Raw genomic sequence first — 20,295 nt, 5'->3', positions numbered from 1 at the left:
GTGTCATGTGTGGAGTGCAGCTCTTGGCCATCACTGCTGTCCCTCGCTCCCTCTAATGAGAGCAGATGAATTAGTGCTACGTGACACGATTTGAACAGGGCTTCCTCCTCTTCCCCTCCCCCCAATCTTTCTCCTATACCAGTGACAGCTGTGTGGCAAGGGAAAGAAAGAAAGAGAAATGCAAGAGCAAACAATCCTGTAAAGGATGATCATTTTTTTTAAATGAACCTTAAATGTCTTGTTGAAACTCCAGAACAACAGGGTCATTTAATTGTGGAGGTGGGGAACAAAGATCAGGGGGATTATCTGGCTATGGTTGATTTCGGTTGTATTAACTGCCAACATGTTTCTTCCATTCCTGGCTAGTTGCAGTACTAGATTGCACTGGTCTAATTAAAATGGAATTTACATGGACTTAAAAAGTTTTTTTTTAAAGGTCTGGAGAATGGGTCAACTAGAAAAAAAAGGAACAGCATGAAATGATTATTATTCTAAGAGAAACAAACCCCTGGATTAAAGAAAAAGATCTTTTCAACAAATGTTTAGGTCTTAAGAACCTACAACACAAAACTCTGTCACTATACTCTGCTTTCAAATACTGTTCAGAATCTGAACTTAATGCTAATCACTGTATTTTAAATCATTTTGTTTAGTTCCCTTTGATTGTTGAATGTTTGCAACAAAAGCTATTTGAACACTGATTTCATTCTGTTATTTTGGAGAGAGAGGGAACATAGTCTGCTTAATATGTGCTTATCTAGCTCAATAAGAAACAACTGAGGACTTCCCGGGTGGCACAGTGGTTAAGAATCCACCTGCCAAGGCAGGGGACACGGGTTTGAGCCCTGGTCCAGGAAGATCCCATATGCCGCAGAACAACTAAGCCCGTGCGCCACAACTACTGAGCCTGTGCTCTAGAGCCCGAGAGCCACAACTACTGAGCCCATGTGCCACAACTACTGAAGCCCGCGTGCCTAGAGCCTGTGCTCCGCAACAAGAGAAGCCGCTGCAATGAGAAGCCCGTGCACCACAACGATGAGTAGCCCCCACGTGCCGCAACTAGAGAAAGCCCACGCGCAGCAACGAAGACCCAACGCAGCCATAAATAAATAAATAAATAATAAACAAACAAAAAAGAAACAACTGAAAGGAAGGTAGGTCAGAATTTGCTCTGTTCAAAGATACTAAAAGGTAAACTGAAGGGATTTCTCTGAGTCTTCACTTACTCATTTTGAAACCAAAGAGGAAGTAATTTTAAATGCCTAAATTGCTAAACCAATCTGATTAGGACCAAAAAGAACTAGAGGAAGTAAGAATATGTGGCAGATCACACATTTGGGAAAGTAGTCAGTCCAAAGGACATGCATCAAGTGAAAACAATTAGTTACTCACACCTTAGTACTTGGGATCTTTACTCATCTTTTTTAAATGAGAGCTAAAGCCAAGATACTACCTGTGCACTAGAAGGTATATCAAGCTTGTACCGGTGCCACAAAATCTACGTAAGCATGCAAAATACAAAACTCTCTCATGTACAGTTCCCCTGCCTCAAATAAATAGCTTGATCATTTATTAGTTATTCCTCATAATTCTGAATATAATTTAAGTAATATTTCAGTAAGAAAATTGTGAAGTAAATTTGAATACACAAAAATATGGTGAGGGGCTTCCCTGGTGGCACAGTGGTTAAGAATCCGCCTGCCAATGCAGGGGACATGGGTTCAATCCCTGGTCCGGGAAGATCCCACATGCTGCGGAGCAACTAAGCCCGTGTGCCACAACTACTGAACCCCCGCTCTAGAGCCCACGAGCCACTTCTGAAGCCCGCGCGCCTAGAGCCCATGCTCCGCGACAAGAGAAGCCCCCGCTAGCCGCAACTAGAGAAAGTCCACACACAGCAACGAAGACCCAACGCAGCCAAAAATAAATAAATAAATAAATTTACATTAAAAAAAATATGGTGAAACCCACTTTTGCACTCTTTAAAGTTATAAGCTAAAGCCAAAAAAAAGCTCTTTCCACATTTTATATTCATGGGAAATAACATGAAAGGAAATGAAGTTTTATAGGGTTTTTCTTAAAAAAGAGTCCATTCATAACATGATTTTAAATACTGCTACACTGACAGAAGACAAGCTGTAATGTAAGGAAACTTTTTGGACCACCTCTGATCTTCTACTTTGTTGGAACATTATCGTTTTGGATAATATGAAAACTCTAAAAGATGAGAATAATTTAGAAGTATTTTCACTGAAGCAAAACAAGGCAATGGACACCCACTCTGCATATATTATCCCTCTGGTGGCCAAAGCACTGATATTTCAAGTTAAGAAGTCTTTCAAATATACTTGAGACAGCTTGTGATTGGGCATTCTATTAGGCATCTAAAAGAAGTCAATAATTTGGTGTTCTGGAAAAGCAGCTCAGTCGAATACATCCAGTTAACTTCTACAGTAGCATTATAATCACCGAGCAACAAAGAGCAGTGTATTCTGCCAACAGCTTTAGGGTGACCTTTGCAATGCTGACTAGTCCGTCAAGTTCCATCTCTGAGATACACGGTACAGACAGGGGTGGTTTATTAACTGAGGTAGGAACTAAGACCAGGAGCCTCCAAAAGGGTAGGCATTTCACATTCAGGAAATGGGGAATTCCTTTCCCTCAGAAGAGAAGCTGAGCACCGTGAGATCAGGCTGGGCAGCCCCCATATTCTTTCCCAAAGCGCTAGCCTTCTGTGGTGTAGAAACTCCCAAGTATTAGGACAGCATCAACACCTTTTCCCACCCTCCCCTACATTTCTAAAAACTGTAATGAAATTCCAACTGCGAATTGGTAAAACGGGATCAATGACTTGAGCTCTAAGAATCAAGTTGAAAAAGAATGTTGACATCGTCTCAGAGCTTTAAACAAATTGTGCGGAGTCCTGCCTTATCTGGGGTACTTTCCAACCACTGCTAACAGGGTGGACTGACAATTCAAGGGGGCAACAATCAGACAGATGACTGCACTGGACCCAAAGACTGGATCACCTATAGCAAAGTCAACCTTTTTGACTCAAGAAAGGCACTTCTTGATTTAAGAAAGTTAACAGTGACTATGGCAACGTGACATGCTTAAACTTGATATTCTCTTAGGGATGAGCAGGCTTTGAAGCTCATAATAAACTTAAAGTGGCTCTGTGGAATGTTAAGGCTTAACGCAGATGGTTGGTGCTACTGTCATGCCTACACAAAAAGAAGTCGACCTGGAAATAACTGCATTAACGGCTCCAGGGTATTTAAAATGGAAGGCTCTCCCCCTCCTTTTTATTAAGAATTTTACTTTGAACCCTAAGAAGAAGCTGCATTAAGTTTCCAACTTGTTTAGCACAGCTCAAATTAAAATACTTATTCCAGTTTAGAAAGGCATCATGTTTGCCACCCACCGAGTACATGTTACCCTCACATTACACCATTCGCGAGAAGTATAAACACAGCGGGGAGAGAAATTACTGCTTTAAAATAGCCTGGCACATGGAACAATAAAACTATTTCTCAAATACAAAGCACAAATGTTATTTTATAAAAATGAAGAGCATCTAAAAGGGTATATTCTTTTATCCTCCATTCTTCACCACCCTCTTAACTGCAGTGCTTCCCTCCCCTCTATTAAAGATATTTTATCTAATTCCCAGTTGAAAGGCTTCTGAAAGTGGTAAGTCCCAGCTGTGTTGATGCTGAACTTCTTACACATGGCACACCAACGTCATTCTGACACACATACACATGCTTTGTAACAAGCTGCACCAGTCACTTGAGTTGAAATACCTGACTTGCTATATAAAACAAACTGTTACTCTCTGGTCTTTCCTCCAGCTCAGCTCTTCTCTGCTGTTTTGGAAGCAAACCAACAGCCTGTTAATGTTGACATCAGTGATGACTCCCTTCTGATTGGTGTCTGACACTGTCCAGCAATGCTGTTCAACAAGACCCTAGATAGAACCTAGGCACACGGAGGCCCCGTTTGCAGATCATTTTAACAAGATGTTCTTGTTTCCTGTTCCCACAAAAATCAATAACAGGATGACCTTCAATTTGAAATTCAAACCAATTAATTACCTGTTCTGTTGAAAATGTTGATATATGATTTGCCTAGAGAATTTCAATTATGAATAGATTATTTCTCTTAAAGAGCCCCTTTGAAAAATTTAGAAAGACACTGAAAACCTCATCTTATACAACATAAATGATGTTTTCTTGAAGCTCGTATACAATATTGGCCTTGTACGAATTAGTACGGGGAAGTTTTGCCTTGTGGTCCATCTCTTCCCCGTGACATCATAATCAATTGCCTGGTAAATTACTGCATTCCCACAAAGATTCAGGGCCAAGAATCCACTGCTTAAAGGTGAGATGAAAAGCCTTTTATAGTTGAATTCAGCTTTTCATATATACATCAGTGACTGACGCAAATCATGGGATTCTTCTCCAAATTTAGAAATCTCCCCTTCCTTCCCTAGAATCCTAAAATTCTTACTTTTCTACCTTTATTAAAAGTCTTTGTCCATTTTTTGTTTTGCTCATGTTTGATTTTTCTTTATATGTGGGTCATAAAAAGAAAAGCTATATACATCAAAACTCTCAGCACCAGAAATATATTTACTAAACTTTTTTTTTTTTTTTCCCCCGGTACGCGGGCCTCTCACTGCTGCGGCCTCTCCCGTTGCGGAGCACAGGCTCCGGACGCGCAGGCTCAGCGGTCATGGCTCACGGGCCCAGCTGCTCCGCGGCACGTGGGATCCTCCCGGACCGGCGCACGAACCCGCATCCCCTGCATCGGCAGGCGGACCCGCAACCACTGCGCCACCAGGGAAGCCCTAAACTTTTTTCAAATTGTGAAAAAAAATGAAGAATTCGGTCTCATCCCAGTGGGGAATTCCCAAGATGAACGCTCACATGCAATGAAACTATTATCTTCATCCTTGAAAATATTACCTAAAACAGAGGTTTCTATCTGGCAGCCAGTAGGCTGAATATAGCCTACAGATGAGTTTTGTTTGGACCACACACTTTTAAAAACATTTGAAAAGGTTGCCAAGATTTAAAAATCAGGAGATTCTGACATAAAAATCTAGATTTCTGACTTCCCATTTAAAAAAAAAGAGAGAGATGAGGAAGACCTCACAGCATTGGGCCTTGCATTCCCACCTGGCAACAACCGGTTAGAGCTGGGGAGCTGCTACCTCACTGTGGTTGACACAAGAGCCTTCTGGTCCACCACAGTCCCCATCAGATTCACACCTCTTGCTTTGTTTACCTTACTTCCTCATGGCCCTTTTGGGCAACTCCTGATCTTTAAAATGCCATACTACTCCAAAGAGGGTTTACAGAGTTTGTGGAAGAAAAAGAGAAGGGTGTCTTCTCTTTCTTATTTCATGGGCTTACACAATGTAAAACAGTGGGTAGATTTTACTTCAAAATATAGTTGTTCAATCAAACATCAAGTGCAAAGCAAACTGCTTTTCCTAATTAAAAAAATTTGTAAAGCAAATCCAAAACTGATGATCTTGTCTTACACAGTGGTTCAACAAAACATTTACACTAGTTTTCAATCAAGCACATTCTTCTCTGCAGCCCAGAAAACGTGCTCAGGTCAAACTATTACTGAGATCTACATCCATTTTGTTCCTTCACATGTTAACACTTCTGCACTTCCTTTCTTGAACGATCATATACTTAAGTGAAAACTGACCCTAATGTGAAAATAGAATACATCTTCAAGGTAAATTTTAAAAGTCAACATTTAGAATGCATGAATATTATCATAGCAAATACTCATCTTTACTGGCTCCACATGTATGCCACAATCTGACATTTATACTTATATTAAATAGACATTATTGCAGGTTCAAATGACCCCAAAAGTCATGGCGTATTTCTTTAAAAATGATTATTACCTAAAAGCAGATGTCTATGACAAAGTCACCATGCACTTCTATTTGTTTTTTTTCTTAACTGGAAGCAAGTGCAAGGAGAAAGTCTTTTCTAGTTCACTATTTCCAATTAACCACAACAATATAGTTCTTCTATCTATTAACAGAGTTTACAAACAAATTAGAAATACCCTGTTTAGCAGAGGAAAGTATCCTTTCCCTTCACCAAAGGATATCAACAGGCTATCTCTGCTGTACCGTATGGTTCAGAATGCACTAAATATGCTATGACCAGCCATATTCCAACTTATGAAAAAGAAAAAAATGTAAATCAACTTTAGGAGAGTGTTTGCAAATTATGTTTCATCATTGGCCCACATTCTTGAAAGATTATTTTTAATTAGGTGTTTCCTTCCTATCAGAGAGGCATTTTTCTTCCAGTTTCACCTTAAGAAAGTAACCCTTGAACACATGCCAAATTTACTTCACAATCAAACTTTAATCCCCAAAATCTCTTGATTCTTAACAACTTGAACAACTTTAAGTAAACAGTTCACAAAATCATAATGATCATACTGCATTCCTTAACACCCAGTTGACTAGGAAAAGAGAAAATGCCGTAAGTATGAGTTCCATAGTCTCAGGCCCGATAGCTGAACAACAGTGTGATATACTCCTTTTGGGAAGCATTTTTCCTTAATATCCCTTATGTTTGAAATTTGAGCAATTAGAAGCAGACACCTGGAACTCAATTATTAATTTACCTCTCCCCACCCCTTTTACACTTCTTTTGAAACCATCTCTTAAGGTGCTTCTTAAAGAGATGACCCCGTGGGACAGCATGCATGTAACGGTTCACATTATTTTCTTTAAAACATCTTGGTACAATCTAAGACTAAACATATTCTCTTTCTTCTTTAAGAGCATCCCTTTAGAAAAATTTTTAAATTTCTCAAATGACTAATGAGTAAAATGGTAAAAAATTAAAACAAGAGTTCTAGGAAAAGTATTGATATAATCCACCACATTCATGTTGATTCATCTACTATAACATTTTAGAAAGGGGAATTTTATGGAAAACCACAGTTAATTCCCATCCATGATGACCAAAGTTTTAAAATTTTCTCCTCAGGTTCACATGGCAGCTGACTGCAAATACATAAAACAGTTCTAGAAGACTCCTGATTTGTTTATTTTTGTTTGCACTTTATTGTGTTAAGATAAAAAATAAAGCATGAGATAATGAATGCTTAATATTCTTTAATCTATATTCTATGGGGATGAAGGTATTCCATTCACTTCTTTCTATGAATCACTGATTTCTAGGAAAGGGTATCTCAAACTAGGCTTACACCGAGGCTCATTTCAACATTCTACATTTGTTTTAAAAAAAGAAAGAGAGAGAGAGAGACCAAAAGTACAGGCATACCACCACACAAAGAACAGTGGGTCATCAGCATAATAAGAAGGCAGGCAGCAGTCGGTTTACAAAGAAGTTATTAAAAATAGTTATCTGCACAAGTAAAAATTAGCACTTCTCTCTTTTAACCAAAAGGGTTTTTTTTTTTTTTTTAATATAACGAGCATCCAAGCTTCTCTGGTCATGAGAAAACCTGGAATATATTATACAAGCATGAATGTGGCCCAGGAAGCAGTATATGAGATGTGCTAGCTATCGACAGATTAACACTTCATTTTCATTACTCTAATCTCACCACAGGCTGTGAAGACTCTTTTTTTCCTATGTGAACAACAATGGTGCAAGAAAAACCAAGCTGACAGGCAGGCGGGGTTCATTAAATGCACAAGGCTTTTATTCCCATAACACATCTTACCTATATGAAGCCAGGGTTCGGACTCCCATGCTGGCTACTGAAACAAGCTCTCCCAGATGTTGGACTTCTCTCTCGATCCCTTCCTACTTCATTTATAATAAACGTCAAAAGAAGAGTCAAAATGGAAAAATTCTTTTTCACAAGGAACTCCGTTTAACAGACAATAGGATTGGGAAGATATTTTAAGATTTATTCAGTCCCCGGTTACTTTCTAAAGTTGTCCAAGAAAACAAAAAAGAAGTGGTTGGGAAGGGAAATGATGAGATGTTTGAAGTTCGAGTCAGAGTCTAATCTTGGTATCTCCATCTCAGTTTAGTTCTAACTCATTTGAGGATAACTGCAGTTTTTCACTGGTTGAAAATGGCAATTCACAAAGTAAGACTCAATCAAGCTATTTCCCAATGAATGACACTGAGCTTCCCCAAAAAGCTATCCTCAAGGAGCCAAAAGGCTACAAAGTAAGGAATCATTAAAATGACATTCCTAACACGAGGAATTCCTTTTTAGGATGAGCTATCCATACACTCATTGCATTTGAGGCAGCCAACGCCAAAACCTCAACAAACCTAGAAATGAATCACTTAATTCCTACAACCAACCAAAGGACAGGTGTACACTTCCTGCCTGTCTGTGCACCACATACAAAGGCACTACCATGTGACATTGTGGGGTTTTAAATTTTTTCTATAGCAAGACAGTAAGTCTTTCCACAAAGTCTACAACAGGGCTTTGGTTTTGGTTCTTTCTGGTACTCTAATATTTATACCTAAAAAAAAAAAAAAAGAATAAAAGAAAAGCAATATTAGATAGAGCCACAAATAACCTACCTGACTCTTATGTTCTGACACGAGGTCAACAAGAAGGCAACTTCATAAATATGCTCAGTGTATAATTACCGTCCCATTTCTTGCAAGTGGCCTCCCAGTCATGTCCACTGCCCTCCAGCACTGGCAGAGGGCACAGGAGTGGGCAGTTTTCTTTACCTATGCCTGATTAGGTGCCCCAAATAGCCATCCTAATGATTTAAGTCAATGAAATCTTTCTTGCTTAAATTTTAATGGAAGAAAAAAAAATTTTTTTAAACCCTAGTGATGAACGTTCTCATTTTAATATTAGTTGTGTTATTACGTTAAGCCAGCTGAAAGTAATTGTTTTCGGCATGTAAAATATTCATTATCCTGAAATTTTTCTTTTTAAACTCCCCGTTCAGGTACTCTCTGATCATCAAGTATGAGTCCTGAAGAACTGTCTAGAAAACAAATAGCCACTAAAAGACACCTTAATAAAGTTGAAAAATTCATGACAGTCACACAAAAGCACAGCAGGTCCAGGACTGGAAGCTGTGTCTTTCCCATGTAGAATAATATTTTCTAATCTTGTCCATTTTAACAGTCTCTCAGCTGTGTAGGACAATGAGTTAAAATTTATTAAATACAGAACAGTAGTGAATCCTCCTCATTGTGTTATGTATACTGCATGCTTTCAATTTCAATTTTTAATGTCACCCATTAATATCAGTCCTGCCACGACTTCTTTTTTAAATGTTCCAGTTAACTCTTATTAACTTCAGTTTGTCTCAAAGAGTCATACCTTCAACCTATCGACGGAAAACTTTACGCGTTTTCCTTCTAACAAAATGCTCTCTTGCGCAGACGTAAGTCTAACCGCACAAAATGATAAAGCCAAGAATTACTTAAAAAAAAAAAGAAAAAGAGAAAAGCAAAATCTCTATTCAGCTAAGTACCTTCTTACACGGTGAAGGATCCAACTGAACTGCCTTTCAGCGCCTTTGAATGATAAGCCTGGGCCCTTGGTAACACATTTTTATCAAGCCCAGACTTAGAGAACCCTTACAGAACAGAACTCGGGACAGTCCTCCTGTCAGCACCTCCACAATGAGGACCACATCTGAGAGTGGCACCTCTTTCCCATCCCTCTGCCAGAGCGAGGTACTGCCTTTTAATTCCTTTATATTAGGGCAAACAGACCCAGTGAAAGTAAGGAGAAATCCAGAAAAAGAAAAAAGAGGGGAAAGGAAAATAAAGTAAGAAATTAGGTCTTTGGGAACGGAAATATGAAGAAAGAACAGCCTAACCATGTATTCAGGTATTTAGGTCATTAAGTAAATGGCCGCCAGCACAACAGACTTAAAGCATCCCCCTCTCAACAACACACAAACCCTAAAGACAGTAGCAAAATAACACTGCAGTCTAAAAATACTGAGTGAATAAGATGTCAGCTATGCTCAAGAGAATCCGTGCTACAATGAGTAACTTCCTACTGTTCAAGATTATTTTCATTTTCTTAACAGAAATGAAAAACTGATGAGCTTAACTCAAGAAAAACAAAAGGATATTATTTTGTTGTTAAAGGATCAATTCATTTTTTTAATTGGAATGATGATTAATAAGCTGAGAATTTGATTTCTACGTTAGCCAGTTTGAATAATGCACTGTTTCTCCACAAGCATTTCCATTAAGAAAGGCTCTGTGGATGAAGAAATGATACAGCTCTTCCTCTCTTCTCCTGATCTCTGACTCTGTGGCATGAAATGCTTCCCAGAGCGTTTGAACAGAACAACACCGCACACCGCCCTCACCCAAATGAACTCTAGTCATAAATTTTTCACCTTAGGGTTTGAATGTACACTATGAAATTTGCTAGGCTTCCTACAGGGAATGTACAAATTAAAAAAGAATCAATACTTTTATTTTTCCTAGTCTCTAAATTTCTTTTAAAACTGGGGAGGGAGAAGGCAGTACAGGTCATGCTCAGTGAGGAGATGGGAGTACGTCGGATGTCACCGCCCCAGGCATCATTTTCCGGACGTCATCTGTACATATTAAAACTTCCTGGAGCTTGAGTTGTTCAGAAAGTTTTTCATCTTATTTTTTTCGCCTGTTTACAGTTGTATCTTACAGGAAAAATCTCCTTCTTCTACACAATGTCTTGCTTGTATGTCAGGATAGAAAGGCTGCTATGCCTGAATTATGCCTCTTTTCCCTTATTTCTCTAAAGCTTAAAAATAGATGTCGAAGTTCCTTGAAAGGGTTTTTGACTCCCTTCCTCCTTCTCTCTCTGGTCCTTAAGTAGACGAGGATCACCAAGCAAAATGTGGAAGCCAGCTGCTTTTTGGGAAATAAAAATGGCATCAGCTTCGGCAGACAGGGGTGAGATCAATCATTTCCTATGATCCCCAAACAATCTTCTCTCTGACCAAGGCCTGGAAAAGGTAGTTGTGTAGCGGCAAAAACATACCACGAGAGGGACAAGAGGATTTTCACGTGGTGAAGAATTCATTCCACGCACAGAACAACCTGGGCTCCAAACCTCACATGAAAGGAAATCTTGTAACCATTATATTCCATGTTCTTTGGATAGTAACAAGCAGGGAGTCCCAGAAAAAAATTCTCTCACTGAAAAAGTCACCCCACGATTCACTCTCTTCTCCCTGCTACCACGAAGTTCCCTGACAATATTCCGTGGGAAAAAAGGAGTTAACTCCTAGTTCGTTTCCAACACAATGATTCAAATTGTGGACACAAGCTAGAAGTAAATTCCAGTTTCTTGTCTCATTCCTTTAGATACATACATATGTGTGTGTGTGTGTGTGTGTGTGTGTGTGTGTGTGTGTGTGCGCGCGCATATTCTAATCAAGCATCCCAAGTTCAGAAAATACCTCTTAGGCTGTACAGAGTCATTAGCTATTCATGTTTATAGGGAAAGTCCTGTGGAAAGCTTTGCAGACTGATGAAGGCAGGTGCCCAATCTAACTTTTAAGTGTGTGCCAGGCATATAAGGTGGGGAGACAGAAGCACTAGAATTTTTGTTTTTCGCTGAAGTGGATGATGCCAGTTCACTATCTGTAACGGCCTGCTCCTTTGGAATCAGCTCCCCGTGTCACCATGACCTAGCAAACTGGAATGCTTTCACTATCACTGGAGTCCTTGCAATCCTGCTTTGGCTGTGACCCATTCACTTTTGCCCCAACTTCTCCGAGATGCCTTACTCAGCATCTAATTAGTTAGGGAGGATTTGCCGCGGCTCTTAACCCTGACACAGAGTGGGAGGATGTGCTCCTGTGGGAGCCCAAATCTGTCCTGTCACTCCATTAATCAGATTTCCATAAAGCCACGCATGAACAACAGAATTTATCAGTGAGTGTTCAGATACACTCATAAATGCAATTATAAAAAAATACCTACAATTATAGAGATAAGATAGCTGCACCTTTAGGGATTGATTTTTTGACTGTGGTTACTCGACTCACCTTAGCAAAAGGCTTTATAAATTACACACACACACACACACACACACACACACACACACACACACACACACACACAGTCCCAAGGAGCAGATGACAGAAACGTGAGAAAAGTAATTTCAAAATGATCACCTACTATGTTCCAACTCACTTAATGTACTGTGGTGAAAATAAACTTGAAATCTGCGCACAGATTTTTAATATATACCAATATATACCACACACATCTGAGAATACGTTTGTGCCTGATCTGCTTTTACACATATGTAAACACCACAGATAAGGCCTACTACTTTCCCCTCCCTCGCATTACAAATTACACAGTGCCTGTTAAGTGAAGTCTGCATGTTATACGTAGACTTACAAAGTATAGGCCAGCACACAGGTACCTGTCTCTATGCTATAATTTGTATTTTAACAATTATCCACATATTCCTATTTTAGTGTTCCATTATAAGAATGGATGATAAGAATTCTATATGAACATATGTCTACAGTTAAGACTTCAAAATAAAACACATTATCACTCAAATTAGAGAGGGGAACTAAATTGGAGGTAGCAGCCTACCGATTCAACAAGCTGAAATTACATGCCTCCTAGTATAATATAAATATTTATTTTAGCATCATGACCGTAAGTTTGGTCAATTTAATCCTTTTTTACTAAGACATGATTACTAAAACACACCGACTGTAAGAAGGGGAGTAAAAAGGGAGGAGGAAAAGTGCAGAAACCTAGGGATGCATGATGCCTGGCAGTGAAAGTCATTTTCAAAGACCATTAACTATCAACTGCTTTACTCAGGTCTCTGGTTAAATAAGAATATACATCCTCTGTTAAAAGGGACAGGAGGGCTGCACGACTGGGACAGAGTTTAGAATAAAAATGTATTGTACAAACTAGAAAGAAGCAGCAAACCGCGATATACAATTAGGCATCTGACTTGTAAGAAACACTGTCTATGTGCCTTTTAAACTGTTAATGAATAAACATTCAAATTATTTGGCGGGGGGCAGGGGCAGGTAGGAAGTCAGACAAAACCACCATTTCCACTTGAAAATATAGATTCAACCAACGGAAACTGTGTTTGCCTATATGAATAGAAAGAACTAAAAGACTACTGGGAGAAAAATTCATTTCAAACCTGCTTTTAAATGGATTCCAGCAATGTTATTATATGTTTCTGACAATATATTTTATTTATCATTTCTCTGAAATGGGCTAGATTTTATATTAGTGAGAAAGTTTGCTTGACTCTGTCCTATCTCTGGTGAGCAGACGCTCTGGTATTAATGTAAATCACTGATTTAATTTTTAGCTTTCTTGGTTTGCCCCTCACCTATCTAGGAAATGATTTCTCTGGTGATAACTAACACATCATGCTAATGAGACAATCTAATGCACAATAGAAAAATGTCACTACTAATAATATTTGCATGAAGTTAAATAAAGCAACTGTAGGATAATGTCAGACAGTTGTTCTTTAACAAGACACAGTTTCACAATGAAATTATGTTGTTAATTTTGTTACATCATTGGGTGAATCCTAAATTACTACATAATGATGCACAGAGTCATTTATAATTCTAACTTAGTATTTCACTCGTGTCTGAAAAGAGACCTTATTAAGGGATCCACATCTTATTTGAAACAGGTTAAATATACCTCACTAATAATAAAAGGTACATGCCTCTAGTAATGTGTAAAAGTGTGGGCTCTAGCCCTTTACCTGCTATGGTTTCATTTCTGAAAAGATTTCAAAATATATTAGACTACTGCATCCCTTGAGGTAGCTACAAAAATTTTATTTGCTCTTCTCTCACATGCACAAAAGATTTACAGAAATCGAAAAATCACCATTTAAAGCCTGATTAAAAACAACAACAACAACTTCCAAAAGCAGTCCTGATTTTGTGCTTTTAACAGTACTTTGTGAGGTTAAAACGGGTAAAATAACATTCTGGACTCTAGAAGATGAGCAAAGGGTTTCTGGTTATTCTCGACCTGTCACTGATCAAAGTGACCCAAAGAAGAACTCCCTTTACAAAAGTCAAGAGTCATGCCCTTTAAGGTTACCAAATATCTGTCTGTATGGAAAAATATTATCCTTTTTGAAAACATCATACTCAAATACAGGAGAAAAATGTAGAGAGGCAGGAAAATGCAGTCAAATTGTCATATCTCAAACTTTAGGGGAACAGACTTAGTTCCACCAAATCTAAATTGGCTTCAGATTGTGGTATCTTTTTTGTTAGAATTACACGGACTGAAGATTTACATATTAGCAGATCTAACTTTGCTCATACAAAACAAAAGACAAAGATTTTCATAACCCTACTTCCTAAATTACTCATAGAAGATACAACCCTAGAATACTAAATTTCAGTATTCATGAGCTATTTCACACTCTTAAGTTTTGCTGTAGTTAAATACTACAGATGGTGAATTTTCTATAACTCAGTTTTAAAACCTGCTAGTCAGTCTTTTCTAATATTTAAAGAAACGGTCAGGTGAATCCTAGTTTTTCTTATTACAGAAAACTTTGAAATAAAAAATATACCCAATAAATTGTATTCATTTCATGAGCTAAATCAATTTTTTCTTAGAAATTAAAATAATCATAATATAGAAAAAACATCTCTATGCCTTAGAAATACAAAATTCTGCAGACTTGATTAAACTGGACAAACTTTTACCTGTAGTAAGACAAAAGCTGGCTTAAGGTGTATACTGAGACTAGTATTCCTTGAAACTGTTGGCTTTGCGAGATATCTTCCTTGCTCTGGCACATACACACATACACACACACACACACACACACACACACACACACACACACACACTCTGAATCAGCATTGCCGATGAACTATAGGTCAGGAAAATAAACATATTAAACATGTACAGCACATATATTTTTAGATTTACACAGTTTCAATTTAAGTTTACACAATATTTATACAAACTAAAATGTCATCCTAAAGGAGAAAAAAAAACCATGTAAACTCATACCCTCTTTCACATGCTTTCCAAAAATGCAGAGGAGGTTAAGCATTTAATAACCACGACAGGAGAAAAAAGAGGGGGAGGGGAGTCTCCAATTACTTCAAAACCAAAAAATAAAGAAAATATATAAAATATAGTGAAATCACTACACTTTTTTACATTGTGATTTTCTCCCTTGATTGTACTACTCTGTTTAGTAAATAGTATAATTAATATTATATAGTTTCATACAGCACCCATGATGCATAAATTACTTCCCTATATTTCTACTCTTTTCATATTATCACTGATGCTCACTTTCACACATACATGCACATAGGTACACACAAAAGAGACTTTTATACACCCACAGAGTGAAACAGCTGGATCAAAGACATCATAATGGCTCAGCTGTACAAGTTTCTGTCTCTGAGCGATTTCAATTTATTTTCCTAACTTTGATCCATCATTTATATAATTTACTTTTATTTGTTTTTTAGCTAAAATGTTTTCCACGACTTAAAGTCTCCTTAGATTCAAATCTACTTGGAAATGGGCTAGTGCCAAAGAAGCAATCTAACACCATCTATGTGGTTCAATAGCCATTTATCAATTGATCATTATCTCTATCTGGTTTTATTAACTCTTTTCTAGCTAGAGGGAGACCTAAACCAATCTTCCCTTTCAAAACACACACACACACACACACACACACACACACACACACACACACACGACCTCCACTAACTCAAGAAAACCCTGAATATGACACCTAATTTTTAAAGTGCCAGGACAAGTTATTTGGTCCTAAGGTCAGTGAAAACACACTCTGTGTTCCAACCACAAAAACAGCCACCCAGGCAGGGACGTGCCTCAGAAATACACCTCTCAAAGCACTCGGCAACTCCAAGGAGTATCTCTGGGAGGAAATGAACTTTTTAACTTGCAAGAATGGGAAACTGCACATAAAGAGTTGCATATTGGGTTTGTGTTGATTGCATTTAAATCCCAGCTTACTGTATCAGCAGTAATCAGGGTCCCTCTACAGGATATGTCAAAATACACCTTATTCAAATGTATTTATCCTATCTAGAACTGTGTGATACAGCTGTTCGCTAGCTAAATGCTGCAAAGCGCTGGCTCTCTGCACTATCTTTCGCAGATCTATTTCTAAACTTGCGGTAGTCTCCAGCCTGGCAAACTGCTTTCTTTCCTTCTTTACCAATACTTTAAAAATCGAATTAACTGAATAAAGTATTTAGTTCTCATGAACTCCTACAAAAAAAACAGGTTTTTTAAAAAAGAACGCAGCTGCAGTATTTTTTTTAAATGAGTGGAGCACTATCCATTTTCTAACGACCTCCATCTACTTAAAATCCCAGTGAACTCGTCAGTAATACTTTCGTGCTGTGCGGAGGGTAGTATCATACTAACTCTTGCTGGTGGAGGCTTTTGAAAAGACGTGTCTGGGAGGGAGGCACCAGGGAACTTCCCTCCCTCGCTTGAGCACAGTCCAAGATGAAAGTTTCTGGGTTGTTTCCCTTCGCTTCCTCTCCCCCTCGCTCCCCCTCGGAGCCGCAGAGCCAGTGATTGTGCAAGAGGAGCCGGGCGCGCGGGGTGCGTAGGTACCACCGAGCGCACGGTACGTAGTACGAGCCGCGGACTCCGCTGATTAATGAGCAGTCGCCGGCGGCCTCGCGCGGACACGTCGGCTCTCCCCGCAGAGCCAGCGGCGGCGCAGCCGGCCAGCCCGAGGACGGCTCTGTGGAGGACGCCGAGGCTGCCCGAGTGTGAGTGCGTCGGCCGGTGGGCGGGCGGGCGGGAGCCGAGCGGGCGCTGCGGGAGCGAAGGGCGAGCGCGGAGGAGGCGGCAGCGGCGGCGGCACGGAGGAAGTGGGACCGCCGGTGGCTCAGCCCGCCACACACGCCGCCTCCACCCGCGCCCCTCGGCGCTGCCAGCGGCTCTTGCGCAGTATCCTCTCCCGGGCCGGGTCGGAGTCGAGCCGCTTCCAGCCCCGGGAAGTCCGTCGGGCAGGGCCGAGGGGCCCCTGCATTTCATGGCTGTGAGGTTGGTAAAGCTACTCCGAGACAGCAGCCACTTGGATGAAGTGATCAATGCAGATAGAAAGATAACATGGGGCGGGGGTGGTGGTGGTGGTGGTGGTGTTGTGGTTGTTTTTAATTTTTAACAGAAAACAAAGAAATAAATGAAGTCTTCCCCTGACCCAGGACCCAGGCTGGACTGTGAAACTTTGCCACAGATGCCTTTGCTTTCTTCTACTTCGGTATCCTTTCCCCCCTTTTCTTGTAAGTAGCCCTTAGGGAAGCCGTGAAGTAACCCTGCACGTTCCAATAACAGTTATGACATAACAGAACCCAACTACGAAGTGATCACAATTCAAAAATGTTTAGTAAGGAAAATACCAGAAACAAAAGTGCACATAACAATTCAAGGTTTCCTTTAAAAAAAAAATGAAAGTAACTTACCTGTTGGGACATTCTGAATAAGAGGTTAGTATCAGCGTTTTGCCATGTCCCCATGAACCCTGGTTCAGCCGGAGTCGTTCTGGTTCCGAACTGCATGGAGTTGTCAGTACAGCAGTCTCTTAAAGTCAAGTCTCTTGCCCTCTTTGGCTCTCTGTCTCTCTGTGTCTCTCTTTCTCTCACATCCACTTCTGCCTCTTCTGACTGAAAAGTGAAGGTGGATTTTTTGAGCCTCTTGGCAGCCAGTAGCAGGAGTGTAGTGTAGTTAAGAAGCTGGCTGAACGGTGCATTTCACTGGGGAAGGGGGAGATTGGGGGGAAGGAGGGGGTCAGAGCTTCTTTCGCACCTTCTGCACAGATACCCCTATCATTTATGCATAGATTGTGACTCCCCGAGCTTCCCTTTGCTCGGTTTAACAGCTGCCTGTCAGGTGTGCCGGCAGCACTGGAGACCCAACCATCAGCTTCAAACTCTCAGCTACTGCATGTCATTGGATAGCAGAGCTAAGAGTCAACTGCACTGTTCCACTGTCAGGCACTAAATGACACCCTGCACTAACCCCTCTCCAGACACACGGATAGAGAGATACGCACTTATGTACACTCCAAGCAGCACCATGATCAGGGATGGTCCACGGGGCAAGGAGAGACTGGGGCCGTTCCCAGGGAATTTTTCCCAACAATGCTTTTGGGTATAGCATGCAATATCTGACATCAGTCTTTGCTTTAACATTTGTAAACCGCTAGGCTTAAAAACATTTTTTTCCCCTAATTACACTGGAAGAAAGAAAAATACTCAGCTATGAGAGAATGTGAAGTTGGCTTAGGTGTTGTCTAAAATGTTAGCTCCTAAAAGTCATATAGTATGTACTGGACTATTTATAACCACATATAAACTTCTAGAGAAAATAATATACATAGAGACATGACCTTACACTCTAAAAGGTAAATAAATAAACCTAGCAGTTTTTTGAACATAGAAGATGCACAATAAACATCTGCAAAATAAATACACACTATTTACTACCCAGTTCCCTCAGGGCATTAATTACTCAATTGGATGTTGAACAATAAGAAACTGAATGGGAAAGGAAAAAAGTGTACCTTTTCTTAAAGCTCAAAAGTAGAAAAAAAAATCCTTTGTTAAAGTTCCTGGATGAAGCCTCTACAATATCCTTTCAAATTATAAAAAAGAAAAAGATGAAGAAAAAAAGCCTGTCCCATTTCAGGTAAAAAGTAATGAATATAAAAACTCCATTTTTCATTCAAGATCTCCATGGAAAATTCTATAACGTTTTCCGGCCTGATGAAATATAACCTCGATAGCGTGTCATATTTTTAATTAAACCAGGTTTAAGACAAAACATCTATTTATTAGATCATATTTATCTACCTTCTTCATGGAAAAGCAGAACTGAACAAAATACACTGTACATACGCAGTAACTCCAAAATGGAAAGCTAAATTCATGTCATCTCATAAAAGTAGTCAGCAGCAAAAAGCCATCCTTCCTAAACTTAAACTGTAAGGCACATTAATCTTCGACCACCTACAAATACCGAGGACAAATGTACCACTCTCCCTGCTCTTTCTTAACTCAAGAATAACAATAAACCTTACTCTCTGAAACAACAAAAGAAACAGAAAAGAGCTTCCGTGGCAGCTCGGTGTCATTAGTGGACAATGAGAAAAGATGAGAAAACGTGCACTGTGTTGACACAAATGTGCCTTCCCCTCTAGAACCGACATCTCCTGAAAGCTTTTCTGTTAAACTTCCCTCCGGTTCACCACCATTAAGCACAAAACAAGTCTCAAAAGCAGCAAATTCAATATCTGAAGAGAAACAAACAAGAACCCGAAGAATTGTTGCCTTAAAATATATTAAGTCCACCTGTGGTCAATAAAAATATTCTTGGCCCGGGGGGGGGGGGCCAGGAAAAAGACCCTGTGAGTCAATTGTCAACAGTGACTGTACCTTTACAGCTAGCTATTACCCATTTAAACTCCCTCTAAAATCTGCTAGCCTCTTGATTTCTGAAGTGGCACTCAGTGCCTCAGTCAAGCTGCATGCTCAGCTCCTGACCTTCCCACTAATGGCTGTTATTTGTGGGAGGCTTAAGGACACTGTCAATAGCAAGCTTCCTCCTCGCTCCTTGCAGGCTCTGTTGTATCGCTTTGCCTGCCTGTTCTCTCTAGCGTGCCTCTGGCTCTCCTGCTTTCACCCTCTCAGCTCCCCCTCCTTCCTTCTTCTCTCCTTCACTCCCTCTTCCTCTTCTTCCAGCCCCCACCCCTCCTTTCTCTCAGTCCTGTGGTCCTCTCCTTTCCCAGGTATCCCCTCCTCACCAACCACACACACACACACACACACACACACACACACACACACCCACCACAAAAATCAACTGGCATGCAGCAGCAAGCACCTGCAGTAATAGACTCTTTTATTAAAACTGTTATTCTGCAAGACTTGAAATTCCCCGTGGACTGGGCCATGTCAAAGCCGATATAATTAACTAGAGGCTCAGCAATGGATCAATTACCAGACAAGCAAGTGATAGTGAAATCAATGAAAGATCATCAGCCACATTATCAGTGTTGCAACTCATTAGGGCAAAACTGAGAAATGTGCTCAAAGCGAGCCCAAGCAAGGTGGCATTACAAAACAAAGGGCTAATTTGGAGACCCTGCTGTGAACAATCTGTAACAGAATTAGCCTTTTTTCCCCCTAAACTGCACAGCTCAGTAACTAAATGTGACAGACTGAGAGAAGCAGTTTATTAAGACACCAACCCCAAGTTTATTTAGTTCATAAACTCC

General features: G+C 39.9%; 1 protein-coding gene across 16 annotated transcripts in view; it reads right to left on the bottom strand.

The window, feature by feature from the left end:
- The window catches only part of BNC2 (basonuclin zinc finger protein 2), a 428,775-nt gene that overhangs the window by 277,618 nt on the left and 130,862 nt on the right, over nucleotides 1-20,295 (bottom strand). For 12 of the 16 annotated variants that reach the window (XM_033858075.2, XM_073806104.1, XM_073806105.1 and 9 more), the window contains exon 2: nucleotides 17,483-17,683. The exons of 2 other annotated variants lie outside the window; for them this stretch is intronic. In XM_033858075.2, coding sequence (XP_033713966.1) covers nucleotides 17,483-17,683 — 201 coding nt within the window. Of the gene's footprint in view, nucleotides 1-17,482; nucleotides 17,774-20,295 lie in introns of those variants that run through there. 2 more of the 16 variants (XM_033858069.2, XM_033858073.2) reach the window with 2 other exon arrangements.

This window comes from Tursiops truncatus, chromosome 6, assembly GCF_011762595.2.
Source record: "Tursiops truncatus isolate mTurTru1 chromosome 6, mTurTru1.mat.Y, whole genome shotgun sequence".
Lineage (NCBI taxonomy): Eukaryota > Metazoa > Chordata > Mammalia > Artiodactyla > Delphinidae > Tursiops > Tursiops truncatus.
The sequence above is the reverse complement of the archived record's forward strand: the minus strand, read 5'-3'. Positions and strand labels throughout refer to the sequence as shown.